This window comes from Melospiza melodia, chromosome 1 (genome assembly GCF_035770615.1).
Source record: "Melospiza melodia melodia isolate bMelMel2 chromosome 1, bMelMel2.pri, whole genome shotgun sequence".
Lineage (NCBI taxonomy): Eukaryota > Metazoa > Chordata > Aves > Passeriformes > Passerellidae > Melospiza > Melospiza melodia.
Genome location: NC_086194.1, coordinates 135,980,520 through 135,992,963, shown reverse-complemented (window position 1 = coordinate 135,992,963; position 12,444 = coordinate 135,980,520). Strand labels below are relative to the sequence as shown.

The 12,444-nt window shown below is 39.4% G+C and overlaps 1 protein-coding gene across 2 annotated transcripts; it reads left to right on the top strand.

Annotated features, from left to right (window-relative positions):
- The first annotated feature begins 1,454 nt into the window (after nucleotides 1–1,454).
- LOC134424923 (cytochrome P450 7A1) lies at nucleotides 1,455–9,519 on the top strand. Of its 2 annotated transcripts, none has more exons than XM_063169107.1 (7): nucleotides 1,455–1,527; nucleotides 2,786–2,930; nucleotides 4,198–4,438; nucleotides 4,792–5,405; nucleotides 6,697–6,827; nucleotides 7,745–7,920; nucleotides 8,540–9,519. In XM_063169107.1, the coding sequence occupies exons 1-7, from the start codon at nucleotides 1,458–1,460 to the stop codon at nucleotides 8,837–8,839; spliced, it is 1,677 nt and encodes a 558-aa protein (XP_063025177.1). In that variant the 5' UTR covers nucleotides 1,455–1,457; the 3' UTR covers nucleotides 8,840–9,519. The 2 variants fall into 2 exon arrangements, with proteins under 2 accessions (XP_063025177.1, XP_063025185.1); XM_063169115.1 differs by lacking the exon at nucleotides 1,455–1,527 and adding an exon at nucleotides 2,303–2,441.
- The last annotated feature ends 2,925 nt before the right edge of the window (nucleotides 9,520–12,444 follow it).

Sequence of the window (12,444 nt, the reverse complement as noted above, 5' to 3'; positions counted from 1 at the left end):
ACTTGGCTGGCTGGAGCAGCGGTGATAGATAAGAGTGCTCCTGGCAGCCTCTGCCCACAGCCAGTGGGTGTATCTGGGTGAAAAGTGCCCTTAGGGGGAAAGTGGTGCAATCTGACCATGCAGCAGTCTCACCACAGCTCCTGGCCCTGAAGACACGAGCAGACCTTGTGCAGGCCCGGCCGCCCCCGGAGCCCGTGTGGGCAGGCATGCTGGGCTGGAAGCGCTGCTACAAGCACGGTACTGGGTGAAATGTCAGCATGCCTGCATCCACGTGCTCTTGAGCTGGGCTTTCTGAGCTGGTTCTAGCTCAGTGCTCGTTAGGCCTTGACCAAAACGTCCTATTACAGTTCTTCAAAGGTTTTGCATTTTCTACCTACTATTTGATACCTTGCTGAGTTTTTGATGAACACTCATGCTCAAACCTGCAGTGAACAAAGGCTTATACATTCAAACATATGCAGTGCTTTATTCCTGATGTTGTCACTGGCCTGAGTTGAGTCTTGAGCCCAAGTTGTGACAGTTTTTCACATTAATATTCTTCTTACCATTTACACGAGGAGTTTTCTTCACTGAGCCAGAGCAGTACGTTTTTTCTGACTGCACCCATAACTCTTGTGGGTCATCCCCTTGGGCTGGGGCAAGACAGCCAAGCTCATACACAACACACAAAGGGTTGCAGAAAATGTATTCTCTGTCAATCAGTAGGACCACATGGTGCCTTTAATCCCTGCTGTACAGACTGGCAACTGCCTGAGCTTTGTCTGTGGGAAATAGTGTATTTGTCTGAAGAACACCAAAATACCACACCCAGAACATCAGGGCACTCCACTGGTGCTGCTGAAAAATCAGGAAAGCCTAATGCCCACTAATATAAATGGAAGGAGATTCACACCAATCATCTGCTAAATTTAGTGGAGTATCTGTGGCAGACAAGACTCCGGCTTGCCTTTATCACAAGGACACAAGTCACAGCCTGCAGCCTGTTGTAATACAGGCTGGCTTTGGGACTGTAGATTGGCCTATTTAAGACTTTCCTGAGAGAAAAAGAAATTATTTCAGGTAAGTTGCCAGGGAGCTCCTGTGCTCTGCTATTTTAGAGCTATTATATATGTACAAAGCAGAAAGTGAAAGAAGGTGGGCAGCTTTAGAGAAGTTACTGCTGCTGTTTGCTGGCAGCAGGATGCCATTTATAAATTATGTTATCATCACTTTGCAGCACAACAACCCAAAACACAGAGAGAAGAGGCAACTGTGATGGCAGCTCTACCTAGTGCAACACAAGATATGATGAGGGGACACAGGCAACTGCTGCTGGTTAAATGTTATTCCTGGGTGTTGGACACAAAATTGACAGTAACTTCTGACTTTTTCAGTGTTGTTTCAACTACACATCCAAAAAGAATTAGACACCAATATAATAAAATTATTATTATTTTTTAGGATGAAGAAGTCACAGGATGAAATCAAAGATGACGCCCAGAACCGAATTTTTCAATAATGCAAACAGACAGGAAATGGAAAAGCAAGGTTTTTATAAAGCAATTATATAATATCAAGCTAAATTCAGCTAATGAAGAAGAACTTTTTATGGGAAAATAAATTAAGCACCTGTGCTTAAATGAAAATGGGATAGAAGACTGGACCTGACATGCAAAAGGAGTGACTTTTAGATTAAGTGAGGGCAATCCTTGATGCTGCAAATAAGGTTAATTTCTTCAGTACAGTAATTTAAAATTTGACTCAAATGTAATGACATGTGCACAGTTATCCCATGCCTCACTGCCTGCCCTGGTTTGAAGCCAGGACAATAGTTCCACCTGCCAGATTTGAGTGTCAATGCCTTCAGTGTAGTGTTCTATTGCAACAGCAAGATGCCCAAATCTTTACTGTTTTTTCACATAACTGTAGGCACACCAACAAAAACTGGTACAAAAGTGAGTCTGAAAAACCCTTCAGTTTCTCTCTTAAAGACATATTAGGCCTTGGATGACTAATGGAACATCATTGTACCTGAGCTGCCTCCTTGATGGCTTGATGCCAGCTCTAGGAGCAAGCCAAAGTTTGAATTCTTATAAGTCAACAACAGAAAGGAGAAAATATTTAGTGGGAAAATAAAAGGTGGTCCAAGGACAATGAAAAAAAAGAAAAAAATCTGAAACCAGTGTGATTGTCTAGATCTACTTTCCTTTTCTTCTGTGATTCACTCTATGAGTCTGTGAAAGACCATTTCTACCCTTTCTTCCAGACAAACACTGTTAGAGGAAGTAGGTCCACCTCCGCAGCCATCCCTTTGCCCAGCTGCTGAACCCGCCGCTCCCTCTTGCAGTGGCACTCCAGAGCCAGGGCAGCCCACAAGGAGAAGGGAGGGGAACAGGCTGGCAGCTGAAGGGCAGCACGGGCTGCAGCCACCAGCTAGCACAGCCTGAATCTCCTGGACACCGGTCAGTAACCATTTCGTATATTGCTAAACTTGAACTATAAACTGCAATTGGTAAATCTGCAGGATTCATCAAAATACACCTGGCTAACCTTCAAATTATCAACTATTACAGCTGTTTGGTTACTTTGGAACTGCTTCTGCTACGTGACATTAGCTCAAGGCCAGATCTGCAACTGTCTGCATCAATCTGGCAAAGCTTTCTGCAGAAAGGTGACAGAGAAGAGAGGGAACAAGCTCTCTCCAGAAATGGTTAATCAATAGCTTGCTAGGTTGACTCAGTGCCACTAGATACAGTAGTGTACCCACTGTATATAAATTGTGACCTGTCTTCTGTTTCATTCTCAGTCACCTCTCCTGCCATCCTGGTAGCTACCCATTTTCCACTTGGAAGCTTTTGGGCATTACCAGAAATGTTCCTGGCATCCTGGATCTGGGGAACGGCAGTAATACTTTGTTGTGTGTCTTGGTTTCTTCTAGGGAGGAGGAGAAGGTAAGGACTCTTTGTAAAAGCATCTCCGTGTGCCTGGCCCTTATTTGTGTCAAATATCCTGCGTACATCACTAGGAGAACTGTTGTCAGACACATGCAGGACAGCATAGACAATGCTGTAGTTTGGTCTTTTGAGAGATTTATGTTCCAACCGAATTTTTGTGTATGAACTCTGCAATAATAGTGTATTGATGCCTAGAGGTAGCTGTAGATACAAATCTATGCATCAGGGAGGTAATTAAAATATTAATATGTATGTCCTGATTTCCTAATGTTCTGAGCTGTAATTTCACCTGTATTGTAATCACAGAGAATACCTACTTATATGTAATTATTGTTTAATACCTACTTACAAACATTTTTGTATTATATCTAGTAACACAATTTAATACAGGTAATATCTATGTATGAGGTGTATTCCTTTAAAGCATTTATCCTGCTGACACATTTACATAAGGAGTGAGTAATTTGCTTAACTCTTCTTATCTTTTAATTTCCACAGTCATTTTCTAGTTTTATTTTTAAAAGTTTAATTTTAAAAAAGGTGAAAATAATTAACTTCATTTACTGGAAAAGTTGAAATATTATATGAAAGTTATTTCAGCAGTCAATGTCCTTATGCAGGAAAGCTGTTTCTGCTTAAAAAAAGAAAATAATTTAAACATATGCTTCACTTTAAGTATCTGCTTAATTTACAGCATGTACTTGATGACACATTCTCTGGAACACTAGCTCTTATGCTTACTGAGAATCATAGCAAAATTCCCATATTTTTAGAAAGATCTGGTCTATTAATGAGATATGCCAATAATAACAACCTTTCTATGCTAAAAAGAGTCTTTGCTTGGTATTTAAATTAAATTGTGGACAAAATTGTCCAAAAATGTACAAGATAATATTAGTGTGATGGATTATTTATTAATGTGACAATTTCATAACTGTGTTTTAGCTAATGGCAATAATTTTGCATTTGGACAGGTGAAAAATATACATCTGATCCAGGGAAAAGAAATATTACATAATCAAACTGGTTTATTATGTGTATTATTATGTCTATTAATAGTTAAGTTGTTCTTTCTTGTATAGCTTAGCTCTTAAAGGGGAGAAAAATTACTTGTAAATAAACTACTTATTTGTGATTTTTGTCTTCTTTTTTTTTTTTTTTCACATTACACAAAACCTACCATCAGTATTTTACATGCCTGATAGTTCTGGAGAAGACATCTTTATACATAATTTTAAATGGAGCTTTTGTTTGTGTTTTGTAGGCGGCAAGGTGAGCCACCACTTGAAAATGGGTTCCTTCCATACCTGGGCTGTGCCTTGAAGTTTGGTGCCAACCCCCTTGAATTCCTCAAAGAAAAGCAGAAGAAGCACGGCCACATCTTCACTTGCCATGTAGCAGGGAAATACATTCATTTCCTCACTGACCCTTTTTCATACCATGCATTGATGCGCCAGGGAAAACACTTGGACTGGAAAAAGTTCCACTTTGCTACTTCTGCCAAGGTATTCCTGGTTTTAATATCTAACATGCGAAGTATCTGCTGGCATACCCAGTTAATCCCTCTAAACATAACTGTGCCTTTGGATAGTTATGGATTGGTTTCACATTTCTGCACTTTTACTGGTTTAAAATATTGAGATCTTTTTTTTCCTCTTCCTAAATGGAAAAGAAATTTGCAGTGATTTGGATGTTCTAAGACTATACATTATTCTAAGACTGTACATTATTTTGTTACATTGTTATCCTTTCCTCTAGTAAGCTATGAAGTTACACTTTGGCTTGTGTTTCTGTTAGACTTTATCATCCAGGTAAGGACAGGCCTTACTTATCATGCATACAATTTATTTTGTGACAGGCTTTTGGGCATGGTAGCATTGACCCAGCGGAGGGAAACACCACTGAAAATTTTCATCAGACTTTCATTAGAACCCTTCAAGGCAATGCCCTAGATGCCCTCATTGAAGCAATGATGGAAAACCTCCAGTATGTCATGCTGCAGTCAAGAGCACCTAAGCTTCGGTCTAATACCTGGGTGACAGAAGGACTTTATACCTTCTGTTGCCAAGTGATGTTTGAGTCTGGCTTTTTAACACTTTTTGGTAAAGAATTTAATTCAAATAATGACAAAAACCTATCATCAAAGCAGGAAACTGAGAGAGCTCATATCCTAAATGCCCTTGAAAACTTCAAGGAATTCGATAAGATTTTCCCAGCCCTCGTGGCAGGGCTGCCCATCCACCTGTTCAAGAGTGCCCACAGTGCACGTGAGAAGCTGGGAGAGGCCCTCCTGCACAAGAACCTCCTGAAAAGGGACAACCTCTCTGAGCTTGTCACCCTGCGCATGTTCCTGAACGACACCCTGTCAACCTTCGATGACATGGAGAAGGCCAAGACCCACGTGGCGGTGCTCTGGGCCTCTCAGGCAAACACCATTCCTGCCACCTTTTGGACCTTGTTCTATCTTCTTAAGTAAGTCCCAATGCTTCTTGCTCCCAAACAAGCAAAATATTTGCCTTTCAGAAACCAATTTATTAGTACAGGCCAATTCAACTCCTTGATACCTCATCAATGGTAAAAAAAAAAAACTTGCTGTTTGCAACCGAAGTGCTGTGTTGTTCAGGACTTCCACAGAAAAGCCCTTCACCCATCTGAGAGCAAGTGGTGGGAGCACAGAGCAATTCTTTAGAAACTTTTTTTTTTGTTAAGGAACAGCACTCCAGGGCAATGCTACACTTTGTCAAGAAAGCTTTGGAGTAAATCTGTATGATATGACATTAAAAGTGCTAGTTACAGTCAAAACATTAATTGTATTAAAGGCTACAAATATAACTAGACATTTTTAGACCATCTCACTAGAGCAGGCAAAATGAGGTTTAACTTCATTATTGTTTTCACAGATACTTAATAGAAAATAGTTTATATGTTGATAAATCCCACTGAAGCTCTACTGTAGATTGCACGTGCTGAGCTTGTTACTTGTGAGACAAGTGCACAGCTCAGATAATGCTATCAAATGTCCATTTTAGAGTGGGCCTTTCTGGATTATCTGCTTCAGCTAACACTTTTACTTATCATACCTACTTCCAATGCTAATTTTTTGATTATTTAGTATTTTTGCTCCAATAATGCATTTGCTTTAGATTTTCTGAACTTGGGGTCTTTTAACACCCTGATTGTGCCTTCCTCAAGACACAATTGGGGCCTCCTTTATTGTGTTTATATATTTCACCAAAGCTCATATATTCCATGTCTGAAAGAAAGGCTAGACAGTGAAGGGTGCTATGTGGGCTCTTGGTATTAGGAAAATTCTTTTCAACTAGACACAATATTGTCACAGCAGTCAGAATAAATGATGTTATAAAATTGATCTATAATCCTGTTCCTAACCTTTCTACCTGCAGTGGGGCTATTTCCTAATCTACAACTGGCAGGTTTTTTCCTTATTTTTGGCATTGCTTTTTAGTGCCAATACTGTTTATTACCTGAATTACACACATCAGTTCTGTCCCACTTGTCATTGCAGACAAAATCAAATACTTTGGATTCCTTTATTTTTCTTTTTTTTTTCCTTTGAAGTTATCATACCTTTGCCAAGACATGAAATAAATAGAATTGCAGCATTTTGCCGCAACATTTTTATTTTAGAAGGTTGTACTTCTCTCTCCACAAAATAAATTTTGGTCAGAAAGAAAGTTAATAGCAAAACCACTTCTTAAAGAATTTTTAAATTTATGTTATACCTTTGCTCTTTTGATCTTAGGAATCCAGAAGCAATGAGAGCAGCTACCAAAGAAGTGCAAAGTGTTTTGGAAAGTGCTGAAGAGAGTATCAGCTTAGATGGCAAACATATTTCCTTGAACCGGAAACAGCTGGATAATATGCCAATACTAGGTATGACTATTTTATGCAGGATTATTTTATGCAGAAATCACACTACAATTTCCATGCTCTTCTGTTTATTACCATATAAATGCTTGCTATAGAATTCCTATGGAATTAGCAAAGAAACAGGAGAACAGGAAACTATATGTTCCTTAACAGTAGCCAACACAACCAGGCTTCCCAATATCCCAGGTGGTACTGAGACTATCAAAATTCACATGAACAGCATTTTTTCATGGGTAATGGTATGTCTCAATAATCCTACACTGAACATAACATAGACATATGGATAATTCTGAACAATATTTTGTTTGATTATGTCTTTAAATCAAATAAAAAGGTGTTGCCAAAACTTAAATCCCTATTCTTATCATGTGAAGCAATGTTCTCTAATACCATTACTTCTATTTCCTCTCAATATTTTTTAAATTATAATTTTCAGAACTTACAGAGAGTTGTTATGATGCTGTTTTTTAACTACTGTTACTTAAAAAAAGAGTCAGCTAATATTGAAACAAAAACTTCCCACATTACTTTTTTTCTGAGTATGGGTTTCTATACAGGACCTCTTAAAGCTTCAGAAAACACTGCTCACTGCACTGTTTCTTTGTTATATTTTCAGTTTTCACTGGTTTGGTCTTTATATCAGAGTGAAAATATGTCTCACTTTTGAACATTCTGTTTCGTCCACTCTAAGCATTCTTTGTGGGGAAAGCAGATTAGGCTCTCAGTGGTATCTGCAGAAGGGATAGAAATGCTAAAAAGAAATTAGAAAGATACTTTTTTAGGCATTTAGAAAGTTTATATTAAAATATTTCTTCTAATAAATCTAGGGTTGGATAATGGCTCTGAAATAGTTCAAAATCCATGACCTGCCCCCAGTTTCACTGTTTCCATGGCAATCATTCCTTGTCCTGTCCCAACAGACAGCATCATCAAGGAGGCGATGAGGCTCTCCAGCGCATCCATGACTTTCCGAGTGGCCAAGGAGGATTTCACTTTGCACTTGGAGAACGACTTTTACAACATTCGCAAAGATGATATTGTAGCTCTTTATCCTCAGCTGCTGCATTTCGATCCAGAAATCTATGCTGATCCCTTGGTAAGCATTTTTTTGCAAACTGCATTGAACTCGGTGTTCTGGCAGAAGTTAACAGGCCTTTGGATAAAGCACTTATTGAGGTGCCCCATGGCTGGTTCTCTGTTGTACCCCAGACAATCCATTCTTACACCTGAAGATGTGATAACAAGAAAAAACAAAGGCAGTGAAAGCACTATCTGCAAAACAGGTTTTAGTGCAACGAAAAGGTGTGCTACCAGCCCCAGACAGCCCTCTAGTTACTGCCTTCCTCAGTGAGGGAAGATCATCATTATGAGGGTTTTTAAAGAAGGATAAAGATAATAATTTCCCTAAGGCACAGAATTAGAATTCTTCCAGTTCTCCTTCTGCTGCATGAATAAGAATGCAGATTACAATCCTTGTTGTTAGAGGTCAGGAAAGAAAAGGGGAGTTATCAGCAAAGAACCTGGGATCCTGTCCCGCATAACAGAACTTCTCTTATGAGTAGCGGCTACTCTTTCATAAAGAACCCCATGGGGAATGGTGGTACTCTACGATGCTGATTGGTGGAGACATCCTTTTCCCAGCCTGGCTTAGCAGCTTTATCTGGCATCTGGAGGTATCCAAATATCAAGGAACCCTTTTGTGTGTTTAATTGCAGACATTCAAATACGATCGCTTCCTGAACGAGAAGGGAGAGGAGAAGACCGACTTCTACCGGCACGGCCGGAGGCTGAAGCATTACTACATGCCCTTTGGGACAGGCATAGCCAAGTGCCCGGGAAGGCTCTTTGCTGTCCACGAGATTAAACAGTTTTTGGCTCTGATTTTTTCATATTTTGAGATAGAGCTTGTGGACAGTAATGTGAAGTGTCCCTCTCTAGACCAGTCCCGTGCAGGACTGGGTATTTTGCAGCCATCAAATGACGTTGATTTCAGGTACAGGCTGAAATGCTTATGAGTACATGTTTTGTGTTATGCATATACACTATGTACTAGTAGTACATAAATACACTGTATATACTAACAGTACTAAATGCACTGTATAACATATGCTTTATATACATTTTATGTATATATGCAAATGAAATGCTTCAAGTCTTGGGGGAAAATATATGTAAAGATGCTGCTTCACCATTTTAATGAAAAATGTGCACCAGCGTGGTACCGGCATTCAGTGGGTTTAGTGCTCTCTTTTGATGCAAATGTTTCCCTTTTTACCAACCATTTTGAAAGGCAAGTTAAGGTTTTCCATTGTGTGTGTCCAGCAGCCGGGTTTTTTTCTGTCAGCAAATACTTTCCCACAGGTAGAATTTCATGAGCTAATTAATAATAATTTCAAAATTGTACTGCAGTTAAAATATAATCTTTTCTATAATTGAAATCTTGGGTGGGGGGCTGGGCCTCCTCATAGGTGAAATAAAGTTTTTGTTGTATAAAGGCAGATTCACAGTGGGGAGGAGAGAGTTTCCTGGGGAATTACATTTATGGTTTTATGAAAAACTGGAAGAAGATTTGAAAAAAACTTACAGAAATATTCACGTTCAAGTGAAACCTCAAAACTTGTATTATATTCTTTGTAAGATACTTATTTTTAGAAAGTACTAACTGTCTTAAAATAAATTATATTGGCTAAACCAATTGCATCTCGAGACTGTTTGTTGTTTTAACATCTTAGCATTATCAAAGGTTTATGCACTCATCCAAAGCCACCCACACCAGTTTTAAACTAGCCAGCTCAAATACCAATATGGACATAAATAAATATCTAACACATATTCACCAGTGGTTCTGGCTTCATTTAACCTCATTGCCTAAACTCCATATTCCATGAGCCTCCTTAAGTCTTTTTTCCTAGTCTAATTCCATTAAAGTTACCATGGGTAGTAGTGTGCCCACACATTTTATTTTTAGTGATGGCATGTCCATAAGAACCATTGTTTCAGGGTTAATATAATTTAGTTCTCTGTAATATTCCCGTCCTTTTCTGCTACAAGTGGCGGATGTATGTATGTATGTCTGCCACAAAAGTCCATTTTTTAATGAAATTTCTTTGGTCTGAAAGAGTGAGCTTTCTTATAATTTGCTGATGAAAAGAACATATGGACTTAAACATTGTTTTTATCCTGCTTTTTTCCAAGAACTTTTGATCTGACCTTTTGTCCTTAACTCAAAAGTAAGCCTCGTGAGAGAAGATGAGATGCAGGACTATTTGATATTTTCACATTCTGGCAAGATATCCAGCCTAGCGGATAGAACTGTTCCTAAATAAGGAATTTTTGATTGAGTTCTAGAATTACTTTGAATTATCTATTCTTTTTTCCTCTCACATCCACCATGCTAAATATTCAAAGGTTAATAAAAAGATTATGCAGCATGTGCATAACAGTTTATTTTTTGTGCAACACACGTTTATTATCTGTGTGTTGTCTTTGTAATTTTATTTAATCTTTTTGCATTTTCAAAGGAGAACAGAGAACACCAATTTCATGCACCATGTATAATATTAAGCAATTATATATAATGCAAGGAGGGTTGAATTATTACTTTGGTTCTCTTGGGAAGGGTAGTATCCAGTACAGCTTGTTTCCACACTTCTGCCAATTATATTTTGTATGATTCATATAAATTATAACATATTCAATGTAAGCTAATTTGGAGAGTGAATGCAAGCCTGACATGCACCCTGGTACTTGTTTTTATCATTAGAATATCTGCTCCTTCTTTCTTAAATAAATCCTGCTTGAAACAGCAGTTTTTGAGGGCAGTGTGGCTATGTAATATTTTAAGAAAAATACACTTCCTTGAAGAAAAGGAATTCAACATGGAAAACAACAACAGAATAGAGATAAGACAACTGCTAAACTAATTCTAGGTTGCTTCAAAAATTATGCCTCTTTTACATCCCATTGTCTGCTTCAAACCAACTGCTCCAGAATTTTCTGGCTGTGGTTTAAGGGGTTCTTGTGAGTTCCTTTGGTCAATGAGAGATTGAAGCATTCAGTAGCTCCTCAAGCTGATCTGGCTTTCAGCTTCCCAAGAGTGGGAGAATAATGGAAGATGGGTGAGGAAGATTGGTGAACATGGTAAAATGGCTTGCAAGCTGAGGTGTCAAAAGCCACGTACATCATACCAGTTACTGTTTAGCCTCATGGGCTGGACCACACCTGTCCTCAGATAACACAGTCCTGAGATAGATTTAGAGGTATCCTGCTGAGCATGGGTGAGATTCCTGTCCTGCTGTGGGAACAACCAAACTGTAGTAAACTACACCTGCATGAATCCCTGATTTAGAAGGAAAAAGAGAAGGTTTGGTGATCCCCTAGCACTCAGAGATCTCCATGGTGTCTGCATCCCTGCCTGTGTGCCTCTGCCTGTGTGCTGCTTTGGGAATCCTCCCACTGGCATCACAATTTAAACCCAGACAACAACCAAGCACCAAACAGCCAGTCACTCACTCCCCCAGCAGTAGGATCAGGGAGAGAATCAGAAGGGTAAAAGCTAGAAAACTTGTGGTTTGGTTTCAACAAAACCAAATTTTCTCTCCATTTCATCCATGCTGTTGTGGTTGTTCCTGTGTCCTGCCTGAGCTGGTTCACACACCAAGGAATACTTACAATAAAGAACTCAGGGGAAGGTGAAAACATCAGAGGATCACTCCACAGATTAAAAGTCCAGTTCTGAACACTGTGGAGAAAATAATGATTAAAGTGCAGAATCACCACAAGCTGGTAGAAACCAACATTGTCACCAGACAGGGCCCTGCGAGGGTGGCTCAGGAGCTCCTGCCCAAACTCCTGTGGCACCATGGTCCTCACCACTCAGCCTGGGCCAGTCCTCTCTTGCTGGGATAGCAGCTCTCCATGGATGGCTGGAGCACATAACCTGGAGATTGATATGCAGTGTATACAACAGAGGCAACCAGTCCTTTCTGCTCAGCTCAGGACTCCTGCAGCCTGAGGATGATAAAACATGTCTGCAGGGGACTCTTCTTTTTCATATTGACCCTGTGTTATGCAGATGAAAAGACCCAGTATAAGCCCCTAAGTATGCTTCCACTTTGTGACAAAAGACACACAGATGAACTGTTTGAATAGCTTGGATATGGATTTCGTTGTTTTTTTTTTTCTTAATATATGTAGGGCTACATATACAAGTATTTTTGTTTACTGCTGTAGCTGCTAATTTTCTAACCTCACTTAAACCCCTATGAAGGGGGTTGCACAGATGCAAGTGAGGGGAGAAAAGAAAGTACAAGGTCTGTGGCACTATGCCTCAGCTAATGTAATCAAATACTTCAGCAATCAATACTCATCTGCCTTGCCAGGGTCACAAACACCACAAGGTTATACCAGGGCAATTCTTTCTGCGGTCTCTCCTAAAAGCAGGACTTGTATTAAGACAGGAAAACAAAGAAAAATAATACTAAAACCATAGGAGCAGTTAGAAATATATTGGACAGATCCAGGCTGGTAACAAGCAGGCAGCCTCTGCTGTGGGCTGTGTGAGTATTTCACATTATATACTTACTATTTAAAATGCATGAAGAGGTAGGGGCAGAAGAGG